At 39.4% G+C, this 15,253-nt stretch overlaps 2 protein-coding genes across 2 annotated transcripts; one reads left to right on the top strand and one right to left on the bottom strand.

Moving 5' to 3' along the window:
• Window positions 1-933: 933 nt before the first annotated feature.
• sstr1a (somatostatin receptor 1a) lies at window positions 934-2,508 on the top strand. Its single transcript, XM_056768012.1, has one exon. The coding sequence runs from the start codon at window positions 1,170-1,172 to the stop codon at window positions 2,268-2,270; it is 1,101 nt and encodes a 366-aa protein (XP_056623990.1). The 5' UTR covers window positions 934-1,169; the 3' UTR covers window positions 2,271-2,508.
• A 2,865-nt stretch (window positions 2,509-5,373) lies between these two features.
• clec14a (C-type lectin domain containing 14A) lies at window positions 5,374-7,091 on the bottom strand. Its single transcript, XM_056767066.1, has one exon. The coding sequence runs from the start codon at window positions 6,888-6,890 to the stop codon at window positions 5,748-5,750; it is 1,143 nt and encodes a 380-aa protein (XP_056623044.1). The 5' UTR covers window positions 6,891-7,091; the 3' UTR covers window positions 5,374-5,747.
• Between the last annotated feature and the right edge of the window lie 8,162 nt (window positions 7,092-15,253).

Raw genomic sequence — 15,253 nt, 5'->3', positions numbered from 1 at the left:
TGAACTGGTTTTATGTGGATTTATGGCTGAAATGCATCCTTTAGGAGAATTATGTTCTTCAGATGTGATGCCATCACTAGGTGGTGCCAGAAATAAGCAAAGAACACAAGGTTGATTTGTTGTTGTTTTTAGACATTGGTGAAAGATGCCAATATATGTTCACTTGAATGCCTCAAGGCTCTTTATACCAGCCAAGAGTTTGTTTAGTGTTTCTTGAGTAATAAATCGCATTGCTGTGTCACACACGGTTTTTATTTGGTTGTAGAGAGAAAAGACATTAAAGGGGTAGTTCAGAACAGCACAGCCCCCCATTATCTTATATTGTCACCAAAGCAAGTGAATAGGGGGCTGTTAACAACATTCATCAAAATATCTTGTTTTGTGTCATGCAGAAGAAAGAAAGTCATACAAGTTTGAAATGATAAACGATGACAGAATTATCATTTTGAAGGTGAACTACTCCTTTAATATTAGACTTCTGAGTTTTTAAAGTTACCCACCTGTTATCTTAAAAACCCAATCAATAGTAGTTTCAATTTTCAATGTTTTGTCGTGGCACAAGTTTCTCTGCACAAAAGCAGGGACAAGGTTATCAAAAAAAATGATACTACATTATTGTAGGGTATTAAACGGTCTTGTGATGCTGTTGCTGACGTGGGCCCCATTAAATCTCCTGTGACCTTCGATGACTTTATGTAAATCCACTACACAAATGTTTTCCTTTTAGTCAAGAAAAAATAAAAGGTTCCTTACAAAGCTTAACTATAGTCAAAACCTTTCAATTTCACGTTATTTCTTATATTAAGCAACAGGCACGACTTGTTTGAATAACACATCGCAGATTTCTTTCATATAAAACAAACCACGCGTGTTACATCATTTCTAATTATACTGACATAGAAAGAGGGTCTGGTTGGCGTCAATAAACTATTTTTCTTCCTTAGACACGCCGCCAACCCCATTAGGACCCGAGCAGCGTCATTTTGCAAGTCTGACGTCTGTGAATGTGATGCGCGTGGATGTGGAGTAACTGTCCACGGTGCTGAAAGCGCCGCGCACCGCCGCAGTGACACGGAATGCGCTTTCGGGACTCTTGCAGCATGCATGCGAGCACCCTCTGATATTTTACGTGAACTTTAAATCCGTAGCAGAGCCAAAACAGTGTCGGAATGCTGCCCAACGACACCTTCAAGAACCTGGAGGACGGTTTATATCTGTTAAACTCCTCCAACGATACGCAAACCGGAGACTCTCACGGCAGCAGCGCGATCTTCATCTCCTTCATCTATTCCGTGGTGTGTTTGGTTGGACTATGTGGCAACTCGATGGTGATTTATGTCATCTTCAGATACGCCAAGATGAAAACGGCGACAAATATCTACATTTTGAACTTGGCGATCGCGGACGAGTTGCTCATGTTGAGCGTGCCCTTTTTGGTGACCTCTTCCCTACTTCACCACTGGCCCTTCGGGTCCCTCCTGTGTCGTTTGGTTTTAAGCGTCGACGCGATCAATATGTTCACCAGCATCTATTGTCTCACCGTGTTGAGCATCGACCGCTACATCTCCGTGGTGCATCCCATCAAAGCCGCCCGGTACCGGAGACCCACCATCGCCAAAATGGTCAACTTGGGCGTCTGGATGTTCTCCATCGTGGTCATCTTACCCATCGTCGTCTTCTCCACAACTGCGCCAAATTCTGACGGATCCGTGGCGTGCAACATGCAGATGCCCGAGCCCGAGAGGCAGTGGATGGCTGTGTTCGTGATTTATGCCTTTCTTATGGGCTTTCTGTTTCCCGTCATCGCCATATGCATGTGTTACATCCTCATCATAGTGAAGATGAGGGTCGTGGCGTTAAAAGCGGGCTGGCAGCAGCGCAAAAAGTCCGAGAGGAAGATAACACTCATGGTCATGATGGTCGTAACTGTTTTTGTCATTTGCTGGATGCCGTTTCACATCATGCAGCTCGTCAGTGTGTTTGTTCAACGGCACAATGCCACCCTCAGTCAGCTGGCTGTGATTTTAGGGTATGCGAACAGCTGTGCCAACCCCATTCTGTACGGATTTCTTTCGGACAACTTCAGGCGCTCCTTCCAGAGGATCTTATGTCTCAGGTGGTGGGAAAACGCCACGGAGGAACCCATTGATTACTATGCCACGGCTTTAAAGAGTCGAGGATACAGTGTGGACGAATTTCAGCCGGATAATCTGGAATCGGGCAGCACTTACAGGAACGGCACCTGTACATCCAGAACCACAACGCTGTAGGACTCCGCAGAGCCGTTTACAGAAGCCTTGTTTAGTCATCTGTTGTCATTGAAGTATGTGCTATTAAATCGTTTTTTCCCGTTCTTTTGGTTAAACTTTAAAATGTCTGTCATTTCATGCGTAAACAAACATTATGTAAAGATTCGTTGATGTGCATTCACGAAAGTATTATTTATTTTTATATTTTCATATTTCAATGCGTTTTGAGCTCCTGACAGTGTTTGTTAATGACTTACCGATAAAAGTCATTATAAAGTGTAACTGGTGTATTTGACTTTGTTGTTGAAAGATATTAAAAAAATTGTCCAGATTAAAAAATATCAAAAAATCAGCGTCTTGTTTTGAGTTTAATTCAAACACACTGGTCGTGGCTTTGAGGAAACTAGATTTGCATTTCCTGCACGATGGTCGCAATGCCAGGAAAGAATTTCGGTAAAGTTTTGGGTAAGCAGGTAGAGGAGAGTTAGAGCAGAAAACTTATTGACAATCCAATATGCAAATAAATACGAGTAGGGGAGAGCGGGGCATGTTGTCACACTTTTCACACTGTGTAACATTTACTGAGCACCATACATCACAGCGGTTTAAATGTTATACCAAATGAAAGAATGACTTCTTGGGCACATAATTTGTATTGATTACATTTTCATATCTTATCTCATTACGGAGTTGTAGACTGTTGAATAGAGGATGTGCACTTGTGACAATTTGCCCCATCGGCGGGTAAGTTGTCACACTAGATTATCTAAAAATAAGAACACAACCACTTAATTGTGAATATTGATTTTCATTTCTATATTCAAACCAGAACTGGAAATACAAACAATCGTGCCTAGAGAATTCGAAAAAACTATTATTTCAAGCCAAACTGTACACATTTCACTCGAAACGCATTACTTTGAACTTTAAACTCAAACGTTCAGTGGCTTGCACATAGATCCATTCTGATATGGCCGGATGTCCTCTGGAGTTGTTAGCCTGCTGTCAGCAATAGCATTGCTGGGTAAGGGTGAGCTGATGGAAGCAGAAGCATAACTGGGCATGCTAGAGAGAGCAGAGTTGGTGCTGGGCCTGGCAAGGCAGTGTTGGTGCTGGGGCCTGGCAGGGTTCTGAATGGGGCGAGCTGTGACCTAGGATGGTGCAAACTTGGTTTCCAGAAATACATCTCTGTTGTAAGGTTGAACCCCGGCCACCCTAAAGCTAACCTGAATCTTCAGGGGGTTGCAGCCAGAGGATAGGCATTTGCCACAAACCCAGGAATGTCATAAATTGACATTGTCCTCCCTGGGATGTTCCTCATCCAGGAATCACACGCACTGTTGACGTGCCTCTTTAGTGGCCCGTAGACAGACCTGTTTTATGGTTCGAGCCGATCTGAGCAGTGGGTTGGGAATGACAGCATGATTATGCCATTTTCTTTTCCATAATTGAGTCCATCAATGGACAGATGAGACTCGTGGTTGTCCAAAAGGAGTATATAGGGCTTCTAGTTTGAGCATTTTGTATGTTCACTGAAATGTTTCAGCAAGTCAACAAAGTGCTTGTCTTTCATCCATCCAGAGGAATTTGCCCCTCCTTTGCTGCTAGGTGGCCCATTGACCAGGAGATGTCTATAGTGTCTATATATATTTGTACCGGGGCAAGTTGTCAGATGTGACAACTTGCCCCAAAGTCATTGAGACAACTTGCCCCAAACTGATATGTGTGGTAATGTTGGCTAAATCTTAAGGTTAGTTCAACATAGCACGTCAGCTAAAGTATCAAAAGACACGTTATTGTCTCCTCTATTTTGTGCAAGATAATCATTTTTATCAATCATATCTAACAAAGTTGTATTGCATAAAATTTAAAGTACCAATTTTTTACTTTTTAAGCAGAAAAATAAGAAAATTGTGCTAATCTCAGATTAGAGCGACCTTGACCACATGTGAACAGGAAATTGACTATAGAAGAAGAAGTCACACAAAGTGGCTATTTGATTTTTCAGATAGAGCCTCTAGTGTTGGAGTTATGAACAGTGTGACAACTTACCCATGTGACAACTTACCCCGCTCTCCCCTAAGCAGACCTGTAATTGCAGATATACAATGACCTTGTTGGTAGGCCATATGGGAAAATAGGAAGGGCCAAGTATTCTGCAATGCAAGCCAAAGGTTATTATTTACTTAAAACTTCTATCTTTTTTTTAAATTAGGCCTACATTAAAACAGGGCAGACAGCTGTAAATTTAAAATAATGATTCATAATTTGAGCTGTCAGGTAAATTTCTATTTCACAAATGTAAAAGTAAGCCTGTTTTTGTGTGTTTCAAGTGGGGCTTTAAATACTTAATAGCTTAAAATGTACTGTGTAATGTTAATGTTGATTTGTTATATGTCTGACAATTAATTTATTGAAATAAAAAAAGTCCTTTGGTCAAGGTGCACCAAGTCAATCTGTTTATTTTTTCCCTTAAAAGATAGGTTTACTTCTATAAAGGCATAATATAAGTTGTTACAAATCTTGTGATTTATTCAATGAAAAGTCTATACAGCGAATCATTTTTATTCCACTCAAAAATTGCTGAAGTGAATGCATCTTCAAAGCGTCTCCGTGCAATTTCTGTGCCCCTAACAGCATCAAAAGGAATTGCAAAAGTGTTTCCAAACAGCCTTTAAACGCTTTCCTGTCTTTCATTGGTCACCCAAACAACCCCTCCTGCCTCAAATACATTGGCTGAGAGCCACCTAAAAGTGTTTTGATTGGCTAAAACAAAAAGGGCTTGGTAAGTTTAATTTTTCTTGCTGTTTGAAGAGTCTGGGACTATTAATTAGAGTGAAATGGATTATCCACTCCAAAAATTGCTGGGTTATTTTCAACTCATGGCTGAAACAAAAAGAGACAGATCCAACCATTGGCTCAATTTAACCTAAAAAAAGTCCTTATTTGACCCAACAATTGCTTCAAACAACCCATCATTGGTTAACACCAACCCAGCGGTTAGGTTTGTTCCTTTTTGACCAAATCATGTGTTAAAAACCCAGCATTTTTTAAAGTGTCCAGGATTTAGGACACATGTCAGGTCATAGGGACAGTACACAGTGTTGGAACAATCATAGGCGTGTACAGTGGCTTCAACGTAATTTTTATTCATTTAAAAAATCTAGTTGTAAAGATTCTCATAAACCTTTTGTGTGAAGCATAATTAAAAAAAATCAGAAATTCAAATGTAACATTTAACACAATAATATCTACAGTTCTCAATGTCCACATTACATCCAAGCAGTGACAGAATAAACAAGGAAACTTTATACATGTATTTACCAAATATATTCTCATATCCACATCTGCATAAAGAACCAGATTTTTTCTTAAGGAAAAAACAAAACGAATATGCAGTTACTACGCTCCACGCCTGTGTGTGTCAACCTCCCACAGAAATATTCCAATAAGAGAAAACTCTTCCAGTAGTCTCCATGTGTCAAAACAATTTGTCTTTTACACTTTACAATCTCTCTCACTTTGATGTTTATTTTCATTCCCATTCTCTGTGGAGTTGGACCCATTCAGTGCCACGGCGTCAGCCTTCTTCTGAGCCAGTTTGACAGAGCGACTCCTTAGGCAACCCTTCACGATGGCTGCGATGATCACCAGCAGAACCACGAAAATCAAAAGAGCTATAATCACAGGTACCACAATATTTGAAATGTCTTCATTCTGTTCTTCATTCTCTACTGCTGTCTCATTTCCGCTGACACCCTCTGCTTGAATCCTATTCACATCTGAATATGTTGGATGTACGTCATTGTTTTCCAGATCCTTGGTGGGTGTTGTTGATTCACCGCAGACATCCGAGTCCCCATTGTCGGGACATGTACACTTGTATGAGCCGTCTGTGTTCAGGCACGTGTGCTTGCATGGATTGGATGCTTCGCATTCGTTAATATCCACACAATGTCCATTAGCATCCCGTCTGTAGCCGCTTTTACACTCCAGGCAAAGTTGAGATACGTCCGAGTTTTCGTCACCCTCGACACTCCAATGCAGGTTGTTCGAGCACTTCAAAGTGAATTTGGCACCAGAACTGCAGGTGATCTGACATGTGTAGGGGTCATTTGGAGATGTAACGATGTCATGGGTGCCAAGGATCCGTGGTGAGGGACAGTTCACCTCGAAGTTCCGTTTGCAGATAAACGCATTCTTTTGCTTACATGCGGCATCCCAGAGCCCACTGTTTTTCGTCTCCGAGTCGCTGTATTCTACCCACAACAGTCCACAGCGTTCATCTGTGCAAGTCATCATGGGGTTTTCTTTCCATTTAATATCGTGTGAATATTCGCTGCCGGCCGCCGTCCAGCGGAATCCTTTAAGAGGTTTGTTTTGAACAACACACTCACCTTTTTTCTTCTTTAGTCCAATCCAGAACGAGGTGGCGGTTTTGTTGTTTTTCTTCCAGATCGCCTTTTGGATCTCTGCGATTTCCGCCACGCTTGTCAGGCTGGTGAGAAAACCACCGGGTTTGCAATGATTCTGAGCGCCCTCAAATGAGAGTTTGTTCAAGTGAATGCTGTAAGATGCCTCCGGAGAACCAAAAGCCATGTTCAGAACGCTCACAAGATACAAGCCCGTCCACAATTCCATTGCGTTCCGTTGAATGCTCGCACACTCTGCAGACTGAAACTAAATGACAATGTTTTTTTTTCGCTCTCTTTCTTAGCCCCCTCTGTGAGGTCCTCCCAAGACAACAAGCACAGGAAACCTGCGCTGCCTTGATAGAGACATTCACTTCCTCTTGGTAGGTGGTGCTTCAGAAAACAATTGCGCTTGGGGAAAAAGCAGGTTTTTGCTTGTGAAACCAAATCTTCCATAATCTCACCGAGAAACTCCCACAGCAGTGTGATGGATGGCCTCAAACCGAGGGGAGGACAAAAGCTGAATGTGATGTTTCTCTCTATTGTAAGTCTTTTTGGATAAAATGTCAAACTTGAGAAACATCATAAAACTTGAGAAACATCATAAAACTTGAGAAACATCATAAAACTTGAGAAACATCATAACCACTTCTGTATGCCTTTGAAAGAAATGGGTTTGGTTTATTTCTTTGTTATCTGGACCCTTTGGCTACACAAAGCGTAGTGAAATAAATTGGCGGATGCGTTGCTCATTGCACTAAGGGAATGCATTAGACAGCCTAGCTATATGTAGCTTTGTTTACACTCAACACAATCGCTTTTAAACGTGTGTTGATTGACCTCAGTGTGTGTTTACAAAGGCTCACGCGGGACTAACGCAGAGTAATACGTTATTATTCTGTCCTTCTGATGGGCAGCTTCATAAACCACCAACAGATGCTTCCTGGAGGAAATGCCAGTGAATGGCAGGAAGTGAGGTTGCAATAGAAGCACTTGATTCTCTGCTCCACGCTCCGCAGTGTCGGGTAGAGAATAAGGACAGGAAATGGAATTATAAGCGACGGGAAAAGGAGTCACTGGCATGGCTTACAGAACAAGATGTTTAGATAAAGGCAATGAAACGAACAATTAACAACCCAAACAGTCAAAGGATTTCTTCTTTTTAAGGGTGCGTGCTGAGAGAAGGCGCAGGTGGACAATCAAACCTATGGACCTACATTGCAGGAGGGACCAACCTCAGACCCAAATTTGATATAGTTGGGGATATCTCTTATTATTTAGGCCAAATATCTCACGATAGGAACCACCTTTAGGTCTTTCTTGGGTGTCTGATGAACAAGCACGCAAGAACCAATAAGATTCAAAGTTATCAATGTCTCGGAATATTTCAATATACTGCACTGATCGGTATGTCGCTATGGAAATATCATCAGTAAATTGTTAAATGAACTTAAAACATGAATCGTTTTGTCTTACAAACACATTGTTTTGCTTTAGAAGACGTTTATTAATCAGGATCAGTTTAGTGTGAAAATAATGTTCTGTTAAACAATACAGGACTGCTCTCTATAGTAGGTGGTGTGTGTGTGTGTGTGTTCGCACATGCTCCAGGACTAAATTCCTCCTACTGAACATCTTTAAGGAATTTAGCTGGTGAGTCATGATTTGATTAAAAGTGGTTTTGTTAGATAGAGCCCACAGCAGTGTTCAATGCCAAGAAATGTTACACTTAAACAGGAGCTTAAAATCCATCCGCTGCAGACATCACAAAACTGCAGTCATGTGGTTTTCACAAGCCCAGCCTAAACCACTATCAGGTTCCTCACTGTCGTCTGCTTTACCAAAGCTGGTCAACCAGAAGGACCTACTTTTTGGTTGAGCTAGTTAGGAATCCTAAGATCAGTATTTGAACCAAAGCGCAGCACATGCTGGTGATCGTGTTTTAAACAGAAAGCAGCGTTTTATAATCCTAAAGCACAGAGTCAGATCGACTAGACAGCTGTGTGTTTTTATTTTCTTGCCAAGGAACGACGTAATCAAGCGAACGCAAACTAACCTAATTAGATTAATGTCCGTATGAAACATGTTGAGGGCTGTAGGAGGGGAACCAGAGCTGCTTTAGTCACGGCACATGGATACAAACAATTGAATTGTGGGTAAAGAATGAAACCAATGGTGTGACTCAATGAGCTTGCTACGTTGTGAATCTGGTTATCTACATATTGGTGCCACTTTTCCGGCGACAAACATCACCACTTTTATTCAGGAATGCAAGACGGGGCAGATATGTTTTTGACATTAAAGTACATTGTGATAAATATCAATCTGTTTAATTTACATGGAACATTTTTTTTTTAATTTTCATATTAAATATGACCTACATTAAATTCTGTCCTTTACTCTTTATTTGTTCTGAATTTGTTCGGATGAACAAAAAGAAATATATTTGGAAGAATGCTTATAACCAAACAGATCTTGACTTTTTGGAGAATGTAGGACTGCAGACAGTTCTAGGGCACTTTTGACTACCATTGTATTTTTCCTACTATGGTAGTCAATGGGGGCCAAGATCTGTCTGGTTACAAGCATTCTTCCAAATATCTTTCTCCGTGTTCACCAGAACAAAGAAATATATATAGATTTTGAACAACTCAAAGGTGAATAAATGATGACAGAATTTTCTTTTTGGGTGAAGTATCCCTTCAAGTTCTCCACTTTTGGCGATGTACAAACGTGTAATTCAACAAAGGTTATAATACATTTCATGATGTTTATTGAGTTGGCATCTATGATTCCACGCTAAGAGGCTTTGGAAAAATAGCATGTTTATGGATTGCATTGTGGGGATTTTTAGAGAGTGAATATCTCTTTTTATTTGAAAGATTCGATCGACTTCACTGATTGAGTAACTCTTCAGGATTACAGATTTAGGCCAGAAACATTCTAGCAAACACAGACACAAATGATTGTCTGTTGTACTTATGCAAATGATGTTTTGAAGCTTTGCTGAACGCTTCATTGCCAATGTGTGAAAAACATCACATATACATCTGCTAAAAGTTTTCTGATTTTAAGAAAAAGAACTGAAGGTTTTAATGTGTGGCGGTTTCTTCAATATGAGCTGTTAAACAAAGCTGGTTCTGCTAATGGAGCAAATAATACAGTTTCTTTAAAGGTAATAATCTCTGTCCTTTGTCTTTTCCTGTAATGTCAAACGCTCGTGCGAGCAGAGGAGTCAGATGAGGATGTCTGAGAGAGCCAGCGCAGGATAACTGTAATCGGTAGACAATTTAGATGTGTCATTCCAACATCATTCTGTTCAATTACATTCCACTCTGCACAAGGACAAGACAAGCATGTAAGTTTGAAAAGAACTAAACCAAACAATCCAATTAGATTCAAGTCAGCGTGAACATGACATCTGCATTTGCGATTCATTTTACTTTCGTGATATGATGGAACTTGTGATGTTCATGAATACTTCTTACTGTAAATGTTGATTTTAAGCATTAGAAAAAGGGGGTGACAGACCCAGAGAGAGAGCTTATTGGTTGGAGGAATGATTTCAGATGAGAAGTTCATCTCAAAACTTTAAAAATGATTTCTCCCCAAAATTAAAATTCTGTCAAAATTCTTGTTGTTGGGTTTCTGTATGACATTCTATCTTCTGCTAAACACAAAAGAAGATATTTTGAAGAATGTTGGCAACAGAACCAGAGCGGTACCCACTGACTTGCATTGGTTTTGTATCCTTATAGTTGAAGTCATTGGGTGCTGGGTTCAACATTCTTGAAAATATCTTCTTTAGTGAAAGAAAGCATACATGTATGAAATGAAAGAGGGTAAGTCAATGATGACAGAACTTTTATTTTGGGGTGAACTGTCCCTTAAGCCTCCTGTGTCTCAAGTATTTCCCTTGACCCCGAAATTTCCCAAATGAATGAATGCAAATTCTTTATTCGTGACATTTCTGTATATCTCAAAGCTTTATTAGAAGTTCATCAGTAAATCATTAACGGGCTATTCCACATACATCAGCAATTATCAACCTTTGCTTTTGAATATCAAGAGTAAACATACACACTGATATTGGAATAGCCAATTAAAACCAATTCATTCTGTATGATCACAGAAATTACACCCTAATTGGTCGTTTGAGAGCTTGTAGAAGACGCTGTGTCCAGCCGCTCCGGGGATGATGTGACTCAAAGAGTCTCGCCCTTGAGTTAATTAATACCACATCCAGTTAATAAACACTGTCAGCTCATATTCTCAAAACACATGAATAAAAGATGGTGACATTTACTGACCTCCACACAGAAGAAACCTCTAGTAAACTTCATCTTTGACCTTGTGGAGTATTGTGAATTACATCATTAGACCGAACACATGCTAGACATGCTGTGCCACTGCACGGTGAGGAGCAATGCTCATCACAAAACTATAATCCATCTATCCATCTATCTACAGTATCTATCCATCTACCCATCTATCCATACATCTATCCATCTATCTACAGTATCTATCCATCTACCCATCTATCCATACATCTATCCATCTATCCATCAATCTATCAATCTATCAGTCTATCAGTCTATCAATCTATCAATCAGTCTATCAATCAATCTATCAATCTATATATCAATCAATCAATCCATCAATCCATCGCTCCATCCATCCATCCATCCATCCATTCATCTACAGTCTCTACAGGGACAAACATATCAGAACATTTTTGCTTCTTTGCCGAAGGATATAACGTATTTACGAAACACGTTCTGTAGACCAGTTTGTCAGTTTAGGGCTTCTGTAGAACAGGCAGCCGGTTGTTATCGTAGAAATAAACCCCGACAGACTTGAAGGAGAGTGTCTTATTTTGCAATAACAGCCAGCTGTTTGTACATTATTCCACTTATTCCACGGCAACTTACGTCATAAGAAAAAACTGGACATGAAATGTGAATTTGAAATATTTGATTTTAACCGAATGCAGACCTTCTGCAAGGAAAAGCCATATACATTCGGTTTTAAGGTTAGAAATGACATTCAAATGTCTCGAACAGGCAATTTGGTTTAATAAATTTCAAATCAATGTTATTAACGTAATGTTATTACGAGAGATATTTATAATGATTTATCAACAAAAGCCTGTCAAAATGATTTGCTGCATGTGGTTTACCATGTGTTATTAGTTTTGAGAGGTTGTTATCTGGGAATAACGAACCTGCAAATGTTGCGACGGGCCAATCAAAATCAAGCATTCCAACAAGCCGTGTAATACGGTCATATAAACATAACCCTTCAGTATGTAGGTCTTTATCCGCCTCTGAAAACATAGTTTTTAGATTATATTGCATTTCTGTCAATAGAACCTCCAAAAATGTCACACTGGACCTTCAATATTAGACAGTTGTTTTGTCCATTCTCATTTCATGAGTATCCTCTTACTCTAGTCTATTCTATGCTATTCTGTTTTCATTGTTTTGATAGCAAAGTGCAGAATTTACAGAGAAAAGAAAAAAATCAAAGATCGTTTCCTCATACGTAGAGACTCAGAGACCTGCACTAAATGCATTTTTGGAATCTTCGACGGTATCAAAATGTAAAATGAACACTAACTCTGTTCATTTGTTGTTATCCTTTAGAAGTCAGCTGTGAGCTGTAACTCGAGCAGGTCACACTTGTGGGCTGTGTATTCAGGTTTGTGTGATTGTTATGATGTTTGAGTGCAGCAGGAAATTTCCTGACCTGGCCAGGGTGCAAACTGTTCTGTTTATCCGCACAGAGCACGTCTCCTATTTTTAAATTGCGCCTGTAATTGCAGCGGAAGAGATAACAAATCTGAACTTCAATAAAACCTGATGCTTGCTTCTTAGAGGACAGGAGAAAACCGCTCAGGCCCGGCAGATTTCCACTTACTGCAACAGGAACAAGCACTATAATCTTGTCAGCTTCATTTGAACCAAAGAAAAACAAGTTGGCAGAAGTCATCCGCAGTTCAGTAACAGCCCTATTTATGGTGTCTCGATTCCACGAAGATTAACACTGGATATTTAATTACAGTTTTTTGCCGTCTTGCCTCCCTCTCTGCGGGTGTTTGCTGGGTGAACAGCGGGATGCCGGAGGTCGATGAAGCAGAACTATAAACGCTTATCAGAGCGAAGAATCATGATATTTGATGTGATTAACATTCTCCTTCCAAATCCCGTCACGGTGCAATTTCACGCCTCAAAATATCTCCTGATTTCATCTCTGGATGCCCGTCAAACAGGAAATGAACATCAAGAACTGCAATAAGGAGAATATTGAGATGTGATTGATGCCTCTTTTCTTTGGAAGGTGTTTGTTCATTTTGCCTTTAGAAGCAGGTGGGTGCGTTTAAAGCCACGTTTTGTTGATTTTTTCTGCACATGCCCAAAAAGTGTCCATTTATTGGTATTGATTTTAAACATCTCAGGCTAGTTATATGATTCAATATTTTACTTTTACAAGAGAACTTAGATATTGATTTTTTTAATAAGAATATGTCACATTTTAATTAAAAAATGTATACTTTGTTTCCGGTACAACACACTCACAGACTCAATAATAAGTAAAACTCAGTTTTGATTAAATAATCATCCATTTGTTTTTCTGCCGGGCCACAGTTGAAAAGCACAGCAGTGAAATAATTTACTATGAACCCAACAAACGTGCTGCATGGTTCATTCTCAAAATGCCACTCATCTGTGTCCTTTAGCTCAGAGTTCTATAGTGTGAAACCTCTTCATCTCTTTGTTTGGCAATCGTCACTACAAAAATATTTTTATAGAAATGTGTATTTAGATTATTGGAATAATGAGAATGTTTCATGATCACGGTCTCTTTGAGCATTTAGTTTTAGTCCAGGTGACATCCTTGTGCATTGGCAGATCCATTTAAAATGTTTAAATATATGAAATCATGAAACATCGAAGGGTAAAAAATACAGAAATGTTACTGGCATGATGTGCATCAAAATAACTCTGAAATACATTCTTAAAAGTAGAAAAAATGGGTTGAAAAAAGATCATACATCAAACTCTGCACATTACAGCTAATGGATTAAAACACAAGTCAAAGATTCCTAGAATGAAATCCATTGATGTGCTTCTTCATAACTGGCATCCTTGAACTATGAAAGGTGCATATGGACAAGTCTTCTGTTCCTCTATGACATGAACTCATTACACTGTCAGTGAGCTCCGTGTGCAACGGCGTGTAAAGTTCATTGGGAGCAGTTCATTTGTGCTGCTCGGATGTTTAATTGACCTCTGGGTTTTGAAAGGACTGAACTCGCTGAGCCTTTTTATATCTATTAAAACCTTGTAGTGTATAATGAAGAATGCTTGCATTGGTAAATGAACCGCTGGTGCAAGACTCAAAGCTGATAACAGTGCAGAATAATCCACAACCTGCAGCCTCCAGCTCTTTCTCTCATGGTTCATTTTATCTTCAGCAGGAAACTCATGCTAAATAAACTCTTAAAACACAGGAAAGCAGTAAATTAATGCTTAAAGCAAATGTTGTTTGGACTAAATTATCTGACGAAAAGTAGGAACAATGTCGTGACAAACATGTTGTGTGTGTGCAAGCACATAAGAAATCAGTTTTCTTTCTCTGATTCACGGCACGGTAAGGTTTAATATAGTAATGTATGTTATGTTTAATTAAAATGATAGTTGGAGCTGTCTGATACGATTTAATGGGAAGTGTCAATCTGGCATCATTTGACTTCAACAAAGGTAAACCATAATTACATAAAGTTACTGTAAATTTAGTTTCAGAGATGGCGACAGAGAAGCAAATGATAAGAATTGTAGCTGTAAAAAACACTCCAACATAGACATGTTTCTGTAGGTCAAATGTTAGAGCATTCTGCTTGCAACACAAAGATCAAGGGTTTCGTTCCCAGAAAGCACACATGCTAATGAAATGCACCTTGTCACTTATAGAAGCGTCTGACAAATTTCCAACACCATCTCAAACTATGTTTTATATTTTAAAGAATGCTAACGCTTCATGTCTTGCCATAAGTAAAGCTGTTGCAAAACACACAGTTACCTTCCTACATTTTCTCTCTCACTCCTTTTCTTTCTCAGCATTGATTAGTCATCTTCTTCAAGTGAGACTAATGGATTTTCTGCCTTTTAAAGTCTAGTTAATGGCAACTGCATTCTGTTCTTCATCTTAGGATGCAACACGTCCCTCTCTCAGGCTATGTTCCTCTTTAAGTTTTGGTAAGTTGAAATGGTCTAATCCTTCATTAAAAGGTTTCCTTGGTATTTGTATACAAATCTCTTTCTGTGTAATTTTATACATAGTAACAAAACCAAATGTCAGTCCGGGCCTGAAGAATAATATCGTTGTCAGATAGGAAAAATGTTGCGTTTTTAAAGAGAACATTTTTACTAAATCTATTTTTAGTTCACCTTTTGGGTCTTCTGAAAAATTTCTTTAGATCCTTAAGAACAATGGTTAAAAACAGGTTCATTTGTTCTTGTTAAAGGTCTAAGAAACTTTGAGTAAAAGGTATTTTGGGAACCAAAACTGGTTCTTATGGGGCATCAATGT

This window comes from Triplophysa dalaica, chromosome 15 (assembly GCF_015846415.1).
Source record: "Triplophysa dalaica isolate WHDGS20190420 chromosome 15, ASM1584641v1, whole genome shotgun sequence".
Lineage (NCBI taxonomy): Eukaryota > Metazoa > Chordata > Actinopteri > Cypriniformes > Nemacheilidae > Triplophysa > Triplophysa dalaica.
Note: the sequence above shows the minus strand (reverse complement) of the source record. Positions and strands in the feature narration are given on the sequence as shown.

What these genes read in the sequence shown, in the direction of transcription:
- clec14a (XM_056767066.1), bottom strand. Translation starts at nt 6,890, where the DNA reads ATGGAATTGTGGACGGGCTTGTATCTTGTGAGCGTTCTGAACATGGCT.
- sstr1a (XM_056768012.1), top strand. Translation starts at nt 1,170, where the DNA reads ATGCTGCCCAACGACACCTTCAAGAACCTGGAGGACGGTTTATATCTG.